The sequence below is a fragment of the Oncorhynchus mykiss genome, chromosome 26 (assembly GCF_057628025.1).
Source record: "Oncorhynchus mykiss isolate SJ-2025 chromosome 26, ASM5762802v1, whole genome shotgun sequence".
NCBI lineage: Eukaryota > Metazoa > Chordata > Actinopteri > Salmoniformes > Salmonidae > Oncorhynchus > Oncorhynchus mykiss.
Window position 1 is genome coordinate 36,195,910 of NC_143047.1, and position 22,747 is coordinate 36,218,656.

Here is a 22,747-nt window from a genome sequence, read left to right on the forward strand (position 1 = left end):
ATTTTACATTAACCTGTTTAACTGCATTGATATGGCTTAATTGATAAAAGTCCAGACTCGTTATAGACGCAAATACTATGCAGTTGATTCAGGGGAATTTAAACCAATTTTATTTTTTAGGTCTTCTGTTTCCCCACCTTTGTTGATGAATTCATTTCCCATTATGAAAATGTATCCCCATTCCCCAATCAAATACCTTCATCGATATCACCCTTTTTGTTGTTGTTGACAAATTCAGCTTTTAACTCCAATTTGGCAACACTTATAAAATCCGACATAGCACCAGTATCCCAAAGTATTAAGCAAAAACAACCATAGAAAAAACGTAAGGCTACTATTATATTATAAGTATTTCGGGTGACAATCTGGTTGATTAACAATATTGGGTTGTTAACATGTTTTTTTTTATATGTATATAAATAAATGTGGGACACAAAAAAGGAGCACCATTTGCCCAAAATGCATTGCTCCAATAACTTTTAAAAGATTGTTCTGAAGTTTTCCCCCCAAAATGTTTTTTTAAAATCTACGAATGAAGTCACACAAAAATGTGTGTTATATTCCTACGAATTAAGTCTCACAAAAATGTATGTATTTTCACACGAATTAAGCCACACAAAAACGCACAAAATCTGCTGAAATACTTTTTGTACATATTTGCACGAATTGGGTGTTGGAAATGTATACACTTGAACGTACTGCTGTCCGTGTTCTACAATTTTTCCATCTGTAGTCTAAAAGCATCCACAGTAATTAGCATCCATTTGACACCTTGCACTTTCCCCAATAAATAAGTTGACACGCAAAAATTGTACCTGCCGCACCTGTCCTTGGAGTAGCCGACCGTCAATATAAAAGCGTATGTCATTATATCTTTATCCTGTTACGTTAAGCATTCCTATTAAAAACAATATTCCAGGAGGCTTTTGGTTTATGATTCCATGCTGCAGATACTGGGGCCTGATATTTTGATAAGGGCAGAGTTGGGTTACCCTCAGCTGCTCTGGGGAGAGGGCGAGAGAGAGAGAGAGGGAGGATTTTCGCATTCTTATAAAGACCGCTGGATGCGCTTGTAGTGCTCAGTAGACAGTAGACAGACACACAGAGAGAATACAGTTGTGGCAGGACTGGACCGGTGAAGCAGAATGGCTCAGAACGGAACAACAGAGAACGGGGTGACCGGGGCGAATGGCGATGGGAGCCCTCCCATGCCTTTTCCCCAGCCCGTCAAAGTGCAAGAGATACGCCACACCAAGGTGAGACGCACGTCTTATTAAGTAACATAGCAGCAATCACTGAATAGTGAAAATGTAATGTGAAAAAAAATATTAAGCCGAAACATCTGAAACACCAGTATGCACAAACAACTGTTTAACTGTTTTGAACTATATATATAGTACTACTGCATTGTTGGGAAAGAGCATTCAAGAAAATAATTTCATGGGCTAGTTAGTGCACGTACTGTACTAGTTAGTGCACGTGACCATAAAAACGTGAAACTTGAGTGTAAGGTATAAGGTATAATATAATGTCATAGTACATGTTTAAGACATCATAAACCAGGGGACGTGAATTCCGTCAAGTTATTGTAATGCATGTTAGTCTGTAGCCTGTGCACAGGCTAGAGGTGGTGGTGTGCCTGTTGGTGTGCTATCCATGTCTGCATATTGGAGTTGGATCCAAAAGACTGCGTTCGAAATATATTTGAAAAACAAAAAACACACTTGAGTTATGCTCCTGTGTTATATTGCTTACTGATCGTAGCCTAATGAACAGGTGCGTTGTAAAACAGTCTTTTTTTAAACAGCTCTTTCTTTGTGTCCAACAGATTTTTATCAACAATGAGTGGCACACCTCTCTCAAAGGAAAGACGTTTCAGACCTTCAATCCTGCAACAGGTGTCAAAATCTGTGAAGTGGAAGAAGCAGACAAAGTATGTACCTAAAACATACATTCATGTTTGATTTGGCCAATGTCTTAATTACTAAGTTGACTTGAGGAAATAAGGAATGTTTGCTAAATCAAATGAACAGAATTGTATTACTACTACTGCAGTGATCCTGTCTTCTCTCTTCATCTGGTTCTGATTGGGTTCCAGGGACTGCAGGGGGTCTGCCAAAATATAGATATATATATTAAAACGTTTTTTCTCCATTGTTTTTATGGATATCGCTAGCAACAACAGAATAAACACATATTTAATTACATACCTACAGTAGAAAATAGGATAATATTTTAACTTTATTTGCCAACTCCTAATATTGAGCAAATTACACTAATTGGAGCTGATACACTGGCTGGAGTGTCTGACATAGGCTTTGAAAAAGCACCAGTCAATAGGCTACCTGTCAATAGGCTACCTGTCAGTAGGCTACCTGTCAATAGGCTACCTGTCAATAGTCTACCTGTCAGTAGGCTACCAGTCAATAAGCTACCTGTCAAAAGGCTACGAGTCAATAAGCTACCTGTCAATAGGCTACCAATCAATAGGTTACCAGTCAATACGCTACCTGTCAATAGGCTACCAATCAATAGGTTACCAGTCAATAGGCTACCTGTCAATAGGCTACCAGTCAATAAGCTACCTGTCAATAGGCTACCAATCAACAGGTTACCAGTCAATAGGCTACCTGTCAGTAGGCTATCAGTCAATAGGCTATCTGTCAATAGGCTACCAGTCAATAGGCTATCTGTCAATAGGCTACCAGTCAATAGGCTACCAGTCAATAGGCTACCAGTCAATAGGCTATCTGTCAATAGGCTAAAAGTGTGGCAAATGCCGTTCACTGCTGGTTAGCTTTCTTGACTTGGACATGTCTGCTAAGACATGGCTAACCTTAGTTTAAACAGCTAAAACTCTTAGCGAAAATCTGTTTGGAGTTACTACCTTTCTAGCTAATAGTCTGTTAGAGACTACACTTCCTCTTCCAATTATAATGTGGGGAGGTCAAAATAATTAAAAGTATTTACCAAATCTATTAATTTTAAAATGTTGATTACTTCTCATTATTATTATTTTTATTTAACTAGGCAAGTCAGTTAAGAACAAATTCTTATTTTCAATGACGGATTAGAAACGGTGGGTTAACTGCCTGTTCAGGGGCAGAACAGCAGATATTTACCTTATCAGCTCGGGGATTTGATCTTGCAACCTTCCGGTTACTAGTCCAACGCTCTACCTGTCGCCCAAGACATTAAATAAATGTTTTTGCTAACGTATGATGGGGGTCCCTGGGTCGCCAGCTTACCTGGGAGGGGGTCCCTGGGTCGCCAGTTTACCTGGGAGGGGGTCCCTGGGTCGCCAGTTTACCTGGGAGGGGGTCCCTGGGTCACCAGTTTACCTGGGAGGGGGTCCCTGGGTCGCCAGTTTACCTGGGAGGGGGTCCCTGGGTCGCCAGTTTACCTGGGAGGGGGTCCCTGGGTCGCCAGTTTACCTGGGAGGGGGCCCTGCGTCGCCAGTTTACCTGGGAGGGGGTCCCTGGGTTGCCAGTTTACCTGGGAGGGGGTCCCTGGTCAATTAAAGGTTGAAGACCTTTGATCTTGGCCTACATGTTTAATTTCCTTTTACATAGCCTTTAAAACCAAGAGAGTGACTGTCTATCAACTCAATGTCAAGGTCTTTTATTAGGCTACAGACAAAAATACATTTTTGTGAATTAATTAGGCCTATCAATTATCATTAGCCTGCTCATAATTGTAACTTATGCAAAACAATATTACCCATAGAAATGTTTTAGGTGGGTTATCAGTTGTCTGTGTGAAAGCTGTTGATGTGTACCTGCAGGCAGATGTGGACAAGGCTGTAAAGGCGGCGAGAGCGGCCAGCCAGAGGGGCTCGCCGTGGCGAAGGATGGACGTGTCAAGCCGGGGGCGACTCCTGCACAAGCTCGCTGACCTGATGGAGAGGGACCGGGCACTGCTAGCGGTAAGCTGTGGATGTAACGGCCTACTAACCTTATTTGTCTTTAGACTGTAGAAGGCTACAACTAGCAGCCTATTGGTAAACTTGACATATGTCACCTGCGTTGTGAAGGTAGCCTATCATCTAGTTTGGGTGTCCAGAAAGAATTGACAGCAGCAGCGCAGTGCGCAATGCACCAGACACTGAAGGTGCATGATCTGTGATTGAAAATCTTTTCCATGCTGGTATGTGGCGACTCGAGTAATATATATTTTTCAGTTCTACACTTGTTGCTATATAATCCCCACACAACCTTGACATTCATTCTAATATTGTTGGTGAGTGTCTGTGTGCCTGTGTGTGTCACAAGATTAAAAAAAAGTTTAACTGACATGGAATTGTATTGACAGTGGACTAATAGTTTTAGTTTAGTTTTGGAGTGTAGTATTACTTTAACCTAAAAAAATATAACAGCCTTTTGTCAATAATCAAATCATTTCCATACAAAACATCTATCAAAAACATATGTTTAAGTTGATATAGACGGACCAGGTGAATCCAGGTGAAAGCTACTGTATGATCCCTCATTGATGTTACTTAAATCCACTTCAATCAGTGTAGATGAAGGGGAGGAGACCGGTTAAATGAGTTTTAAGCCTTGAGAAAATTGAGATATGGGTTGTGATTGTGTGCCATTCAGAGGGTGAATGGGCAAGACACAAGATTTAAGTGCCTTTGAACGGGACATGGTAGTAGGTGCCAGGTGGGTGCAACTGAATATTAGGAAGGTGTTCGTAATGTTTGGTATATTCATTGTATAGATGAGTTAGAACAATGTTTTGGCCAACTTAAAATGTGAGGCTTATGCAACACTTATCATTTGGTGGGTGTTTATATTTCTCCTATTTCACATATCTGCAAGTGTCTATTAATACGCATGCATGAATTGGAAATGTGTTTTCTGCATACCGATATCCCAACTCTCCCTGAGAGAGGGTCTGCCATAATTAACAGCAACCCCTGGAGCTATTAGGGTTAAGTGTCTTGCTCCAGGCCACATCAACAGATTTGCGGCTCAAGGATTTGAACTAGCAACTTTTTAGTTATTGGCCCAACGTTGAAAAACACGAGGCTACCTGCTGCCACTTCTCCAAAAAGTTGGGTCAACTCAAAAAGGCTGTGGAACTAATGTAGTTACTAAAAGATCTTGAGTTGGGCCACCTTGGATTATTTTAGACAGTGTAAATCAGATATTACAGTGGTGGGTGATCCAAGCCCAGTTCCAATGCCTTCTCACGTGTTCCAATGCCTTTTCAATTGAGTTTCCAGATTGCATTAGGAGTCAGATTTGTAAATGAAACATTACAGATGAGAGTGAAGTCATATTATGGGATTGCATGTGGCTGCTAATTGAAAACATGTTTTGGGAGGGCTGCTTGTGCTGGGGTATCGCTAATTACGCTAATCCCTGTTCTGTTTGTGGGGGAAATAAAGACCAGATTTAGCATTTAGCTCAATGAAAAGATACAGGATAAATCTATTGGTGTTATAGCTCTGTGGCAGTGCTTCGTCTCTCATTATCTTTCCATTTGCAGTGGGTTGAATTAGATCTTATTGGTCAGATAGCCTACATACAGTATGTCATTTTGGGGCTGCACTTGATCTGGTTCTCCCATAGAGATAGATAGAGGACTCTAGTGCCCAAAAGTCTGATTTAGCATTGGCAGTGTCATTGAGGCCTTTCACCATTTTGAAGTAGCCAAATCTGTGGGAATTCCAATGGGTTAAGGAAGGAACACAAAATGATGTAGCTGATCCGCACTCAAAAAGGAGATTCAAGGTTTCTTTATAGTATTTTGTTAATTCGGGGGAGGTAGATAGACAAACATTTCGGCCTTCCTAAGCCTTCGCCAGTGTAATTCACAAGGATCACATAATTCCATCAGGGTCATCAGGAGGGATCAGCTAATGAACTATACTTGTAATCAAACATTCTGCAGGTGGCAGTAAATCGCCAGCTTTGACTTGATACCTGTTCAGACAACACACTCCAGGTGACAGTATGCAGCCTTTCAGTTTGATTAACAACTCATAGAAGTAGTACTAGAAGAAAATTGACTACTTCAAAATGGAGATGCCAGTGCGCTCACAGATGCCATAATAGGACTGATACAAAGTCCTCTATCATTCTCTATTGGTTCTCCCAAACCCCAAGGTAAATCAAGCGCACCTCAAATACTTTCAAGTAGGCTTATTTCAAAGTATTTGACGTATGTATTTGCCCCAGGTTTTTAGTAAACACTTGACTTGTGTCTCCCTTGAGACAGTCAATCAAAGAACTTGAGTATCATAGCACCGTATAAGTGTACAAATCATGTTTGACACAGTGGGTCTCACCATACAATATTTTTCTCTTCCCCAACACATTCGGCTTAGTGGTTTCAAGCAGCTTGTGTCTGTCAAAGAGTTTAGTAACTTACGTACAGTCACTTTTTGAAATATTGTCAAACGCACGACGTCATGGATTGCTTTTGTCTAGGTTTTTGTCCACCCCTCTGCTCTATAGAAATGATTGTTCATCTAGATTTGAAAAACATTTGATACGACATTCAGATTCAGATGGATGTGTTGTATTTTCTGGTCATCTAATGTTCCAGCTCACTGCAGCCATGGCTACACAGAGAGACAACCGTGCTAGCGATGTCAGCGGTGCCGAACCCTGGCCTCTCCTCAGCCTCCTATTAGCATTATTATTATTAGCATTATTACTTTTCTTTCTGAACCCATGAACTCCCACAGCATATTCACTTCTTGGCGCACGTCGAGGGCATAAAACCTTGTTTTGTAGCAACCAAGGGGTTGATGGTGCTGTGCTTGCAGCCGACTGAGTACAAGATGACAGAAACGCTCAAAATAGATTTTTGAGAACATATATTATTAGTTATTTTTTGTTCCACAACAGCTATTTTATTCTCCTATTGAGATGATTCTGCCTCCGGTTCCCCAGAAGTTAGGATAGCCTGCATTAACGTGTCCTTAATGCACTATGTTCAATGTTTCTGATTCTTTTTTTACAGACTATGGAGACTATAGACACTGGGAAGCCATTCCTTCATTCTTTCTTCATTGATCTGGACGGCAGCATCAAAACCCTTAGATACTATGCCGGTTGGGCCGACAAGATACATGGCAAAACCATGCCTGTAGGTAAGTGTCTCTGTGCTGCTTTAAAACCTTTTAGATTGCCAGGCTACTACTTTCACCTACAGGTATAGTGCATTATGATTTGTTAAATGCACGTAGGCTTACGACCCCTTATAACGTCTCATTATCATCTCGTAATAATCCAGTTATTACCATTTCATACATTTATAATACAACAACATTTCCAAACAGTGTTATTATATGCTTATCACAGGTAATAATGCATTATAACAGCCAGCTTTTATTAAAGTATTTCCCAAAAAGGTCCATGACCTGTCAATCTGATCAAGCTGTTTCTCAACAATCACTTGTCTCTCTCCTTTGTGGCTTAATGGCTCACATAGACTTTCTGTCCACTATATGATTAGGCCACTGGTTCCGCCCAGTCGTCAAGAAACAAGTTAATTAGCGGTCGAGTCACTCAGCCAATCCATCAATTGTCCACAGCCCTGGGTGGCATCTCGTCCGTCCTCTTAATAGTTCCCCCTATCGCAGTGTCAAAAACCATCCTCGGCCGCCACGGCAGGACGTCAGATAGACAAAACAGGCTTCCCTATTTCCTCCTGATTAGATTCCAATGGGGCAGTTGAGAGACGAAAGGCTGGCGAGGACAAAGGAAGAGGAAGAGGGGGCTGATGGTAATCAGCGAGGTGCAACAGTCTGTGTCGGGATTAGCTGAGAATCAGACACTCCAGATCAGTGCCTGATCAACGCCTCTGAGTTAGCCCCCCTCTCCTCTCCTCTCTCCTCTCTCCTATCCCCTCTCTTCTCTCTACTCTCTTCTCCCCTCCTCTCCTCCCCTCTCTCCTCTCCTCTTCTCTCTCCTCTCTTCTCCCCTCCTCTCCTCTCACCTCTCCCCTCTCTCCTCTCCTCTCCTCTCCTCTCCTCTCCTCTCCTCTCCTCTCGTCCCTTCTGTGTCCTCTCCTTTATCCTCTTCCCGCTCTCTGTCTCAGGAGCAAGTCACTGACTTAGATCATTATTTTCCTCTGGTAGATATCTGCAAGGCCCTCTCTCCTCTATCAGCATTTGTCAGTAGCAACTCCCAGACTAAGATGACTATCCCCTGGTATAATAGTCTGTATACAGTCACTCCTCTACCTGTCAGGAACAACTCCCAGACTAAGATGACTGTCCACTGGTATAATAGTCTGTATACAGTCACTCCTCTACCTGTCAGGAACAACTCCCAGACTAAGATGACTATCCCCTGGTATAATAGTCTGTATACAGTCACTCCTCTACCTGTCAGGAACAACTCCCAGACTAAGATGACTATCCCCTGGTATAATAGTCTGTATACAGTCACTCCTCTACCTGCCAGTAGCAACTTGGTGACTTATAAACAGCTCTGGGCCCGGAGTCTGGTCGAGCAGGTAACGCTCTCACCTTTAGAACCATATATATACCCCCTGAGATGGGGCTGCTGGTTCGATCCCCACATCAGCCCTACATATTTCTGCTCTCTCTACTCTGTCTCTCTACTCCTAACCTGTCATGAAAATAATACAAATACGAAAGGAGTTTGGAATTCCTCTCTCCTTAAAAAAAACACACACAAAAAAACGCTCTGGGCCTAAATAAGCAAAGGTGCACTGCTCAAAAGTAGTGCACTACATGGGGAATAGGGTGCCATTTGGGACACAGCCTAATTCTCTCTACTCTACTGTATGTCCCATGTCCACTCCCCTGGCTATGGAAATGGAACCGTTGATAAGCTGTAAAGTGTGGGATGAGTGGGCTCACCCAGGACACAGGGAGATAATGGATCCTGGGTGTGTAGCAGTCTGTCTGGCTGTAATCACCACATACATCAATAAAAGAAACAAGACAAGGTCACGGAGTGAGAGTGTCAGATTGAACCCATTATCTAGGCTATCAGCTGGGCTTTTGACATGTCCGTGTGTGGAGGTGGAGGGGGATCATGCAAAATGTCACGGAAGGAAGTAAGGTGCCAAAAGTAGAGCACTATATCGGGAATAGGGTGTCATTAAGGCAGCATTGGAGTCAGTAAGTTGTTCCCGCTAGTTGCTATGTCAGAAGGATGGACCTTAGTTGCACAGATACTGTGGTACAGTAGTGAAAAAGGATTTTGGAATGTCTTGTGTTGGTGTAAGTTCATGTTACTGTGCAGTATTATACATGTATTTTTAAAATAGACCGTTTCCTGTCTGTGTTTTATGGCGGCCTACCTTGGAGTTGTGCTGTTAGAGTTGAGGGCACTAAACACTTTGGTTGCACCGCAGTAGACTATCGGTGGAACAATTGCTGCAACGCATGTGCAACATGGCACACTAACATGTTGTAACCACAGTTGTTGGTGCAGGGTTTTAACAAAGCTTTCAGTACCCGCAACACCCCAAGTAAGTACATTCTGCTGAACAGAGTAGTTTAAGGTCAACTCTATCGCATAAACATTCCAACTTAACTTATTTATAGTTCAACTGTATTTACCCTAAAAAAAGCCAGTTGACTGCTACAGAGAACGAGGAGGGTGGGACATTGCAGCAATTAAATGGAGGGGGGGAGGGGGGGGGGTGTTAGAGATGGGGGACGCTTTTAATTGCCCCTCCATTCCAAGAAGGTCAAGGGTGACATTTCACTCTGAACAATAGACTTAATAGTCTGGTTATTGGGGACTCTATCTGCCCGCTCTATTTCCTTCTATTAAACAGGACTTTCAGCCATGTGAGGAGCAGGGCACAGGGACTTTTAGAACTGGCAGAGGAGGAGCAGGGCACAGGGACTTTTAGAACGGGCAGAGGAGGAGCAGGGCACAGGGACTTTTAGAACGGGCAGAGGAGGAGCAGGGCACAGGGACTTTTAGAACGGGCAGAGGAGGAGCAGGGCACAGGGACTTTTAGAACTGGCAGAGGAGGAGCGGCAAAATGACTGTGTGCTCCCCATTTATATGGAGAGGAGATTTTTGACCATCATTCGAAAATGCAAATGCAAAATAAATGGGAAAGGATGCCACATTTAAACAGACTGTAAACTAAATAAATGAGAAAGGATGCCACATTTAAACAGACTGTAAACTAAATAAATGAGAAAGGATGCCACATTTAAACAGACTGTAAACTAAATAAATGAGAAAGGATGCCACATTTAAACAGACTGTAAACTAAATAAATGAGACAGGATGCCACATTTAAACAGACTGTAAACTAAATAAATGAGACAGGATTCCACATTTAAACAGACTGTAAACTAAATAAATGAGAAAGGATGCCACATTTAAACAGACTGTAAACTAAATAAATGAGAAAGGATGCCACATTTAAACAGACTGTAAACTAAATAAATGAGAAAGGATGCCACATTTAAACAGACTGTAAACTAAATAAATGAGAAAGGATGCCACATTTAAACAGACTGTAAACTAAATAAATGAGAAAGGATGCCACATTTAAACAGACTGTAAACTAAATAAATGAGAAAGGATGCCACATTTAAACAGACTGTAAACTAAATAAATGAGAAAGGATGCCACATTTAAACAGACTATAAACTAAATAAATGAGAAAGGATGCCACATTTAAACAGACTGTAAACTAAATAAATGAGAAAGGATGCCACATTTAAACAGACTGTAAACTAAATAAATGAGAAAGGATGCCACATTTAAACAGACTGTAAACTAAATAAATGAGACAGGATGCCACATTTAAACAGACTGTAAACTAAATAAATGAGAAAGGATGACACATTTAAACAGACTGTAAACTAAATAAATGAGACAGGATGCCACATTTAAACAGACTGTAAACTAAATAAATGAGAAAGGATGCCACATTTAAACAGACTGTAAACTAAATAAATGAGAAAGGATGCCACATTTAAATAGACTGTAAACTAAATAAATGAGAAAGGATGCCACATTTAAACAGACTATAAACTAAATAAATGAGAAAGGATGACACATTTAAACAGACTGTAAACTAAATAAATGAGAAAGGATGACACATTTAAACAGACTGTAAACTAAATAAATGAGACAGGATGCCACATTTAAACAGACTGTAAACTAAATAAATGAGAAAGGATGCCACATTTAAACAGACTGTAAACTAAATAAATGAGAAAGGATGACACATTTAAACAGACTGTAAACTAAATAAATGAGACAGGATGCCACATTTAAACAGACTATAAACTAAATAAATGAGAAAGGATGCCACATTTAAACAGACTGTAAACTAAATAAATGAGAAAGGATGCCACATTTAAACAGACTGTAAACTAAATAAATGAGAAAGGATGCCACATTTAAACAGACTGTAAACTAAATAAATGAGAAAGGATGACACATTTAAACAGACTGTAAACTAAATAAATGAGACAGGATGCCACATTTAAACAGACTGTAAACTAAATAAATGAGAAAGGATGCCACATTTAAACAGACTGTAAACTAAATAAATGAGAAAGGATGCCACATTTAAACAGACTGTAAACTAAATAAATGAGAAAGGATGACACATTTAAACAGACTGTAAACTAAATAAATGAGAAAGGATGACACATTTAAACAGACTGTAAACTAAATAAATGAGACAGGATGCCACATTTAAACAGACTGTAAACTAAATAAATGAGAAAGGATGCCACATTTAAACAGACTGTAAACTAAATAAATGAGAAAGGATGCCACATTTAAATAGACTGTAAACTAAATAAATGAGAAAGGATGCCACATTTAAACAGACTATAAACTAAATAAATGAGAAAGGATGACACATTTAAACAGACTGTAAACTAAATAAATGAGAAAGGATGACACATTTAAACAGACTGTAAACTAAATAAATGAGACAGGATGCCACATTTAAACAGACTGTAAACTAAATAAATGAGAAAGGATGCCACATTTAAACAGACTGTAAACTAAATAAATGAGAAAGGATGACACATTTAAACAGACTGTAAACTAAATAAATGAGACAGGATGCCACATTTAAACAGACTATAAACTAAATAAATGAGAAAGGATGCCACATTTAAACAGACTGTAAACTAAATAAATGAGAAAGGATGCCACATTTAAACAGACTGTAAACTAAATAAATGAGAAAGGATGCCACATTTAAACAGACTGTAAACTAAATAAATGAGAAAGGATGACACATTTAAACAGACTGTAAACTAAATAAATGAGACAGGATGCCACATTTAAACAGACTGTAAACTAAATAAATGAGAAAGGATGCCACATTTAAACAGACTGTAAACTAAATAAATGAGACAGGATGCCACATTTAAACAGACTGTAAACTAAATAAATGAGACAGGATTCCACATTTAAACAGACTGTAAACTAAATAAATGAGAAAGGATGCCACATTTAAACAGACTGTAAACTAAATAAATGAGAAAGGATGCCACATTTAAACAGACTGTAAACTAAATAAATGAGAAAGGATGCCACATTTAAACAGACTGTAAACTAAATAAATGAGAAAGGATGCCACATTTAAACAGACTGTAAACTAAATAAATGAGAAAGGATGCCACATTTAAACAGACTGTAAACTAAATAAATGAGAAAGGATGCCACATTTAAACAGACTGTAAACTAAATAAATGAGAAAGGATGCCACATTTAAACAGACTATAAACTAAATAAATGAGAAAGGATGCCACATTTAAACAGACTGTAAACTAAATAAATGAGAAAGGATGCCACATTTAAACAGACTGTAAACTAAATAAATGAGAAAGGATGCCACATTTAAACAGACTGTAAACTAAATAAATGAGACAGGATGCCACATTTAAACAGACTGTAAACTAAATAAATGAGAAAGGATGACACATTTAAACAGACTGTAAACTAAATAAATGAGACAGGATGCCACATTTAAACAGACTGTAAACTAAATAAATGAGAAAGGATGCCACATTTAAACAGACTGTAAACTAAATAAATGAGAAAGGATGCCACATTTAAATAGACTGTAAACTAAATAAATGAGAAAGGATGCCACATTTAAACAGACTATAAACTAAATAAATGAGAAAGGATGACACATTTAAACAGACTGTAAACTAAATAAATGAGAAAGGATGACACATTTAAACAGACTGTAAACTAAATAAATGAGACAGGATGCCACATTTAAACAGACTGTAAACTAAATAAATGAGAAAGGATGCCACATTTAAACAGACTGTAAACTAAATAAATGAGAAAGGATGACACATTTAAACAGACTGTAAACTAAATAAATGAGACAGGATGCCACATTTAAACAGACTATAAACTAAATAAATGAGAAAGGATGCCACATTTAAACAGACTGTAAACTAAATAAATGAGAAAGGATGCCACATTTAAACAGACTGTAAACTAAATAAATGAGAAAGGATGCCACATTTAAACAGACTGTAAACTAAATAAATGAGAAAGGATGACACATTTAAACAGACTGTAAACTAAATAAATGAGACAGGATGCCACATTTAAACAGACTGTAAACTAAATAAATGAGAAAGGATGCCACATTTAAACAGACTGTAAACTAAATAAATGAGACAGGGTGCCACATTTAAACAGACTGTAAACTAAATAAATGAGACAGGATGCCACATTTAAACAGACTGTAAACTAAATAAATGAGAAAGGATGCCACATTTAAACAGACTGTAAACTAAATAAATGAGACAGGATGCCACATTTAAACAGACTGTAAACTAAATAAATGAGAAAGGATGCCACATTTAAACAGACTGTAAACTAAATAAATGAGAAAGGATGCCACATTTAAACAGACTGTAAACTAAATAAATGAGACAGGATGCCACATTTAAACAGACTGTAAACTAAATAAATGAGAAAGGATGCCACATTTAAACAGACTGTAAACTAAATAAATGAGAAAGGATGCCACATTTAAACAGACTGTAAACTAAATAAATGAGAAAGGATGACACATTTAAACAGACTGTAAACTAAATAAATGAGAAAGGATGCCACATTTAAACAGACTGTAAACTAAATAAATGAGAAAGGATGCCACATTTAAACAGACTGTAAACTAAATAAATGAGAAAGGATGCCACATTTAAACAGACTGTAAACTAAATAAATGAGAAAGGATGCCACATTTAAAAAGACTGTAAACTAAATAAATGAGAAAGGATGCCACATTTAAACAGACTGTAAACTAAATAAATGAGAAAGGATGCCACATTTAAACAGACTGTAAACTAAATAAATGAGAAAGGATGCCACATTTAAACAGACTGTAAACTAAATAAATGAGAAAGGATGCCACATTTAAACAGACTGTAAACTAAATAAATGAGAAAGGATGCCACATTTAAACAGACTGTAAACTAAATAAATGAGAAAGGATGACACATTTAAACAGACTGTAAACGAAATAAATGAGACAGGATGCCACATTTAAACAGACTGTAAACTAAATAAATGAGAAAGGATGCCACATTTAAACAGACTGTAAACTAAATAAATGAGAAAGGATGCCACATTTAAACAGACTGTAAACTAAATAAATGAGAAAGGATGCCACATTTAAAAAGACTGTAAACTAAATAAATGAGAAAGGATGCCACATTTAAACAGACTGTAAACTAAATAAATGAGAAAGGATGCCACATTTAAACAGACTGTAAACTAAATAAATGAGACAGGATGCCACATTTAAACAGACTGTAAACTAAATAAATGAGAAAGGATGCCACATTTAAAAAGACTGTAAACTAAATAAATGAGAAAGGATGCCACATTTAAACAGACTGTAAACTAAATAAATGAGAAAGGATGCCACATTTAAACAGACTGTAAACTAAATAAATGAGAAAGGATGACACATTTAAATAGACTGTAAACTAAATAAATGAGAAAGGATGCCACATTTAAACAGACTGTAAACTAAATAAATTAGAAAGGATGCCACATTTAAACAGACTGTAAACTAAATAAATGAGAAAGGATGCCACATTTAAACAGACTGTAAACTAAATAAATGAGAAAGGATGACACATTTAAACAGACTGTAAACTAAATAAATGAGACAGGACGCCACATTTAAACAGACTGTAAACTAAATAAATGAGAAAGGATGCCACATTTAAACAGACTGTAAACTAAATAAATGAGAAAGGATGCCACATTTAAACAGACTGTAAACTAAATAAATGAGAAAGGATGCCACATTTAAACAGACTGTAAACTAAATAAATGAGAAAGGATGCCACATTTAAACAGACTGTAAACTAAATAAATGAGACAGGATGCCACATTTAAACAGACTGTAAACTAAATAAATGAGAAAGGATGCCACATTTAAACAGACTGTAAACTAAATAAATGAGAAAGGATGCCACATTTAAACAGACTGTAAACTAAATAAATGAGAAAGGATGCCACATTTAAACAGACTGTAAACTAAATAAATGAGAAAGGATGCCACATTTAAACAGACTGTAAACTAAATAAATGAGAAAGGATGCCACATTTAAACAGACTGTAAACTAAATAAATGAGAAAGGATGCCACATTTAAACAGACTGTAAACTAAATAATTGAGAAAGGATGCCACATTTAAACAGACTGTAAACTAAATAAATGGGAAAGGATGCCACATTTAAACAGACTGTAAACTAAATAAATGAGAAAGGATGCCACATTTAAACAGACTGTAAACTAAATAAATGAGAAAGGATGCCACATTTAAACAGACTGTAAACTAAATAAATGAGAAAGGATGCCACATTTAAACAGACTGTAAACTAAATAAATGAGAAAGGATGCCACATTTAAACAGACTGTAAACTAAATAAATGAGAAAGGATGCCACATTTAAACAGACTGTAAACTAAATAAATGAGAAAGGATGCCACATTTAAACAGACTGTAAACTAAATAAATGAGACAGGATGCCACATTTAAACAGACTGTAAACTAAATAAATGAGAAAGGATGACACATTTAAACAGACTGTAAACTAAATAAATGGGAAAGGATGCCACATTTAAACAGACTGTAAACTAAATAAATGAGAAAGGATGCCACATTTAAACAGACTGTAAACTAAATAAATGAGAAAGGATGCCACATTTAAACAGACTGTAAACTAAATAAATGGGAAAGGATGCCACATTTAAACAGACTGTAAACTAAATAAATGAGACAGGATGCCACATTTAAACAGACTGTAAACTAAATAAATGAGAAAGGATGCCACATTTAAACAGACTGTAAACTAAATAAATGAGAAAGGATGCCACATTTAAACAGACTGTAAACTAAATAAATGAGACAGGATGCCACATTTAAACAGACTGTAAACTAAATAAATGAGAAAGGATGCCACATTTAAACAGACTGTAAACTAAATAAATGAGAAAGGATGCCACATTTAAACAGACTGTAAACTAAATAAATGAGACAGGATGCCACATTTAAACAGACTGTAAACTAAATAAATGAGAAAGGATGCCACATTTAAACAGACTGTAAACTAAATAAATGAGACAGGATGCCACATTTAAACAGACTGTAAACTAAATAAATGAGAAAGGATGCCACATTTAAACAGACTGTAAACTAAATAAATGAGACAGGATGCCACATTTAAACAGACTGTAAACTAAATAAATGAGAAAGGATGACACATTTAAACAGACTGTAAACTAAATAAATGAGACAGGATGCCACATTTAAACAGACTGTAAACTAAATAAATGAGAAAGGATGCCACATTTAAACAGACTGTAAACTAAATAAATGAGAAAGGATGCCATGGAGAGAGATTGATAATGAGCCTCTTGTTGTTGTGTTGTTGTTTCTCCAGATGACACGTTCATGTGTTTCACCAGACATGAGCCCGTAGGTGTGTGTGGAGCCATCATCCCAGTAAGTAGGACCAGTGTTTTGTGTTTGTGACTGTAATAATTATACATGTAGAATCTGCTGGCAGGATGTGAACAAGTAATAAACACATACGACTGATGTACTACAGCTAAACACAATGACCTGGCAAATAGAAGTGGTCAATTTCACCTACATTGACTGAAAAATGCATGCGCACACACACACGCACCCACCCAACGACCAGAGGTGTACAGTGCAGTGAGTTTACCTTCACTGTATCAGAATCCCCACAGACGATAGCCATGGGACACAGATACAGTACAGGCCTACAGTACAGCAGACTGTTGGAGATTTACAATTGTGATGGATGGACGTCATGTTGGAACCAAAACTCTCCTTTATTCTAAAGACAAGGGAGAATGTTATCGTGCGTGCGTGCGTGCTTGCATGCGTGCTTGCGTGTGTGTGTGTGTGTGCCAAACACAAGAGCCGTTCCTCATGCTTTTAACTGTCAGTGCTGTCACCCCAAAAACCATATTATTCTGTGCCTCAGCTCCAAGGGCATTACGTGTCCCTGGCACATACAGAAATATAACTCTTAGCATGCGTGTTGACAGTCATAGATCAGTGGAGCTGCAGCAATAACGAGATAGTTAAATCAGGTTACGCCCCAAATGGCACCCTAGTACCTACATAGTGCACTACTTTTGACTGAGCACTATAGGCTGTAGTACACTATATAGGGAATAGGGTGTCATTTGGAATGCATTAGAATAAATGATCCCATTATATTCTCAGGTAACATCTTTCTTGAAAGTGAATTTTGAGGTAAATGCAACTTTATTTGGAATGCTACAAAAATGAAGCTTTGAGTTTGGATTGGTTTAAAAAAAAAAACTGCATTTTACCTAAGGTTCTAACTTCAACTCCATCTGAGGGTGAAATAAAATCTGGGACATGGACTGGAAATGTAATCCTAATCTCTACCTTTCTTCACAAAGCATTCTCTCTCTTAATCCAACTGAAGTATACCGTTACAGGAACATGACTGTTTACAACTATACATTAAGGTCCCAAATGACACCCTGCGCCCTATATAGGGCACTACTTATGACCAGGGCCCCCCACTATATGGCAAATAGGGTGTCATTTAGGATGCACCCTTACAGATCCAAAAACACATCCATAATTCCTTTTTGATGATATTAAGGTCAGATAGCTTGGGGTGGGATGGTGATCCATGTAGGTTAGAGTTAAGGCTATCACATTGCACCGTGTTCACTAGAGTCTAGACCAGACTGGGGTATCATTTCTATTCCTACATTTTGACTGACTGAATGCGGCCGATGGGCTTTCTCTGCTAGCATAAGTATATATCTTCTTATGTTGCTCCGGCAACAAAGGAACAAGCAGGCTGTTGTTCCACTTGGGAGATTATATCATCAAAATGAAATTTATACTGAAGGACGTCGTGTAATTACTAAAAGCACCACTGGCACTCACGCAGACCATGAGTCATCGCTTAGGAAAAACAGGAAGCTTGTTTTTAGGGTTACACATCCCAAAAAAATCCCTAATTGTGGCGGGCTGTATCCAAAGCATTGTAAAAGTTAACCATGCTTAAACAGTAAACATTAGGATTCTTACACGTGTTTGCTGTCTAATTTGTGTTTGAGGGTCCGGTTATTTGTTCATTTCTTTCATTAAGTTCTCTGTAGGGAGAAGAACAGGGCAGAGAGAAGAGAGGTTTTTGAAGCAGATTGTTTGAATCATCACTTTATAGAATGACAGCACAACGGTCTTGATTTGCTCTCTAATCAAATCATCACAGTACATCTCTGTACTGAAAGAGATATATCTTGAAAACTTAGCTGCTGACATGCAACAAATAAAGGCATCATCAACACTGGACTAATGAAGAAAATACTAAAATATCGTTTTTGAGTGAACTATCCCTTTAAGTGTTCAACCTGCCTGTCAAATATACACTTGTTTTGTGTCTCCTAGTGGAACTTCCCCCTGCTGATGTTCATGTGGAAGGTGGCCCCGGCGCTGTGCTGTGGTAACACTGTGGTCATCAAGCCAGCCGAGCAGACCCCTCTCACAGCCCTGCACGTAGGATCTCTCATCAAAGAGGTGAGAGAAACTTTTAAGAAGAACAGGGGCCTCCAACTCCGTTGCTGAAGAGCTATACTGGGCGAGCATGGTGCAGACTGAAGGGGCTGTGATTGGTTGATTATTTGGAACGGTCAGGTGTGTCAGTGTTAGATTGGTTGATTATTTGGAACAGTCAGGTGTGTCAGTGTTAGATTGGTTGATTATTTGGAACAGTCAGGTGTGTCAGTGTTAGATTGGTTGATTATTTGGAACAGTCAGGTCTGTCAGTGTTAGATTGGTTGATTATTTGGAACAGTCAGGTGTGTCAGTGTTAGATTGGTTGATTATTTGGAACAGTCAGGTGTGTCAGTGTTAGATTGGTTGATTATTTGGAACAGTCAGGTGTGTCAGTGTTAGATTGGTTGATTATTTGGAACAGTCAGGTGTGTCAGTGTTAGATTGGTTGATTATTTGGAACAGTCAGGTCTGTCAGTGTTAGATTGGTTGATTATTTGGAACAGTCAGGTGTGTCAGTGTTACATTGGTTGATTATTTGGAACAGTCAGGTGTGTCAGTGTTAGATTGGTTGATTATTTGGAACAGTCAGTTGTGTCAGTGTTAGATTGGTTGATTATTTGGAACAGTCAGGTGTGTCAGTGTTAGATTGGTTGATTATTTGGAACAGTCAGGTGTGTCAGCGTTAGATTGGTTGATTATTTGGAACAGTCAGGTGTGTCAGTGTTAGATTGGTTGATTATTTGGAACAGTCAGGTGTGTCAGTGTTACATTGGTTGATTATTTGGAACAGTCAGGTGTGTCAGTGTTAGATTGGTTGATTATTTGGAACAGTCAGGTGTGTCAGCGTTAGATTGGTTGATTATTTGGAACAGTCAGGTGTGTCAGCGTTAGATTGGTTGATTATTTGGAACAGTCAGGTGTGTCAGCGTTAGATTGGTTGATTATTTGGAACAGTCAGGTGTGTCAGTGTTAGATTGGTTGATTATTTGGAACAGTCAGGTGTGTCAGTGTTAGATTGGTTGATTATTTGGAACAGTCAGGTGTGTCAGTGTTAGATTGGTTGATTATTTGGAACAGTCAGGTGTGTCAGTGTTGGATTGGTTGATTATTTGGAACGGTCAGGTGTGTCAGTGTTGGATTGGTTGATTATTTGGAACAGTCAGGTGTGTCAGTGTTGGATTGGTTGATTATTTGGAACAGTCAGGTCTGTCAGTGTTAGATTGGTTGATTATTTGGAACAGTCAGGTGTGTCAGTGTTAGATTGGTTGATTATTTGGAACAGTCAGATGTGTCAGTGTTAGATTGGTTGATTATTTGGAACAGTCAGGTGTGTCAGTGTTAGATTGGTTGATTATTTGGAACAGTCAGGTGTGTCAGTGTTAGATTGGTTGATTATTTGGAACAGTCAGGTGTGTCAGTGTTAGATTGGTTGATTATTTGGAACAGTCAGGTGTGTCAGTGTTAGATTGGTTGATTATTTGGAACAGTCAGATGTGTCAGTGTTAGATTGGTTGATTATTTGGAACAGTCAGGTGTGTCAGTGTTAGATTGGTTGATTATTTGGAACAGTCAGGTGTGTCAGTGTTAGATTGGTTGATTATTTGGAACAGTCAGATGTGTCAGTGTTAGATTGGTTGATTATTTGGAACAGTCAGGTGTGTCAGTGTTAGATTGGTTGATTATTTGGAACAGTCAGGTGTGTCAGTGTTAGATTGGTTGATTATTTGGAACAGTCAGGTGTGTCAGTGTTAGATTGGTTGATTATTTGGAACAGTCAGGTGTGTCAGTGTTACATTGGTTGATTATTTGGAACAGTCAGATGTGTCAGTGTTAGATTGGTTGATTATTTGGAACAGTCAGGTGTGTCAGTGTTGGATTGGTTGATTATTTGGAACAGTCAGGTGTGTCAGTGTTAGATTGGTTGATTATTTGGAACAGTCAGGTGTGTCAGTGTTGGATTGAAAGTAAAGCCGGCACTCTCTGTAGCTCTCCATGATCGGATTTGGAGAATCCTACATTGCAATGAGGAGCGATATTATATTATTATATTATTATATATTATATAACTATATAACTATCCTTTATAACTGGACAGAAAAACAACAGGCGGCAGGGTAGCCTAGTGGTTAGAGCGTTGGACTAGTAACTGGAAGGTTGCAAGTTCAAACCCCTGAGCTGACAAGGTACAAATCTGTCGCTCTGCCCCTGAACAGGCAGTTAACCCACTGTTCCTAGGCCGTCATTGAAAGTAAGAATTTGTTCTTAACTGACTTGCCTAGTTGAATAAATAAAAAATATATTGGTCCTCCTCAGGACACATTGACTATTACGTCTGTCGCCCAGGAGACTCACCTGAGGTCAAACTATAGACCCTTCTCCTATCCTTTCCTTCCCTCCCTTCTGTCCTGTCCTTTTCCTCCCTCCCTCTCATCTCTCCTCATCCTCTCCTTTCCTGTTCTGTCCTGTATTGTCCTTTTCCTCTCCTCTCCTCCCCCTCCTTTTCGCTCCTCTATTACAAACATCTTGATCTTTCCCTTTACTCTGCTCCTCATGTCGGGGCTCAGGAGAGCAAATATCAATGTCTTCAGCGTAGATCCTACATCAAAGGCAGGGGATTACCCCACCAATACAGTGTGTGTGTGTGTGTGTGTGTGTGTGTGTGTGTGTGTGTGTGTGTGTGTGTGTGTGTGTGTACAGTATGAAATGAGACTGTAGTAGTGCCTCGCAGGTCATGAGACGTTTGGTTTCAAACCTATTTGGCTTCTCTTACCGGCCATTAGTCCAAATGATCCCGGGCTGTTTTATACCCAGAGGAAAGCCCTGGTCTTATGTGATTAGACCAGTTCGCTTTTATCATGTCGACGGTAATGATTTTGAAAGGGAAAGAGTTCTGCTTCTAATCATTGGGTATATGAGAGTTGTTCAGCCAATCAAAGACGACACTGGAAATTGAATAGAAAAAAAGACTTATTTATTATATATATATAAAATAAAAAGCACCAGAGTAACTCTCTCATACTCACACACTGTGCTCCTTAAAGGGACATTTCACTCTTAAATGAAAGTTTGTCCTATATTTCCAGACCTTGAGAGTAGTCCAATGTTAAGGTGAAACCATGTCCCACAACATGGGTTTTGTGTGTAGATCCTGATAACTTTGATTTAAAAGTGTAATGTATCTTTAACTCATCCATGTTGACTGGGTTAAGAAGTAGCGAGTAGCGTACCTTATTCCCTTGCACATGGTTCTGATCACTAACATTGGTCGTCGGGTTGCCATGATAGGCCGGTTTCCCCCCCGGAGTGGTGAACATCGTGCCAGGGTTCGGCCCCACAGCAGGTGCAGCCATTGCTAGCCACATGGGCATTGACAAAGTGGCGTTCACGGGTTCTACAAAGGTACGTGCATGTTTGGAAGTATGCATAATGCTGGAAGCGACTGGGCAACTGGTTGGAGGATTGTTTTTTTTTTGGAACTGTTCAGTATTTGTTCCAAAATGAACATACCTGGGTTCAAGTAGTATTTTTCTTTCAAATAGTCTGCCTGGAGTGTCAGATGGGTGTGGTTTGCACTTTTGGGACTAGTTTGTGTGTTCCATTGTGCCAGACAAGCTCAATCAAGTGCAGCTAAAGTATCCAAAGGAAACAAATACTATTTGAACCCAAGGCTGAAAATACATTATTTTTCA

General features: G+C 38.6%; 1 protein-coding gene across 1 annotated transcript in view; it reads left to right on the forward strand.

Moving 5' to 3' along the window:
- The first annotated feature begins 954 nt into the window (after positions 1-954).
- The window catches only part of LOC110506179 (retinaldehyde dehydrogenase 3), a 37,170-nt gene continuing 15,377 nt past the window's right edge, over positions 955-22,747 (forward strand). Inside the window, exons 1-7 of the mRNA XM_090222885.1 lie at positions 955-1,256; positions 1,829-1,933; positions 3,785-3,925; positions 6,979-7,108; positions 16,924-16,985; positions 18,951-19,079; positions 22,344-22,457. Of these exons, the coding sequence (XP_090079011.1) occupies positions 1,146-1,256; positions 1,829-1,933; positions 3,785-3,925; positions 6,979-7,108; positions 16,924-16,985; positions 18,951-19,079; positions 22,344-22,457 (792 nt within the window). The 5' untranslated portion in view covers positions 955-1,145. The remainder of the gene's footprint in view (positions 1,257-1,828; positions 1,934-3,784; positions 3,926-6,978; positions 7,109-16,923; positions 16,986-18,950; positions 19,080-22,343; positions 22,458-22,747) is intronic.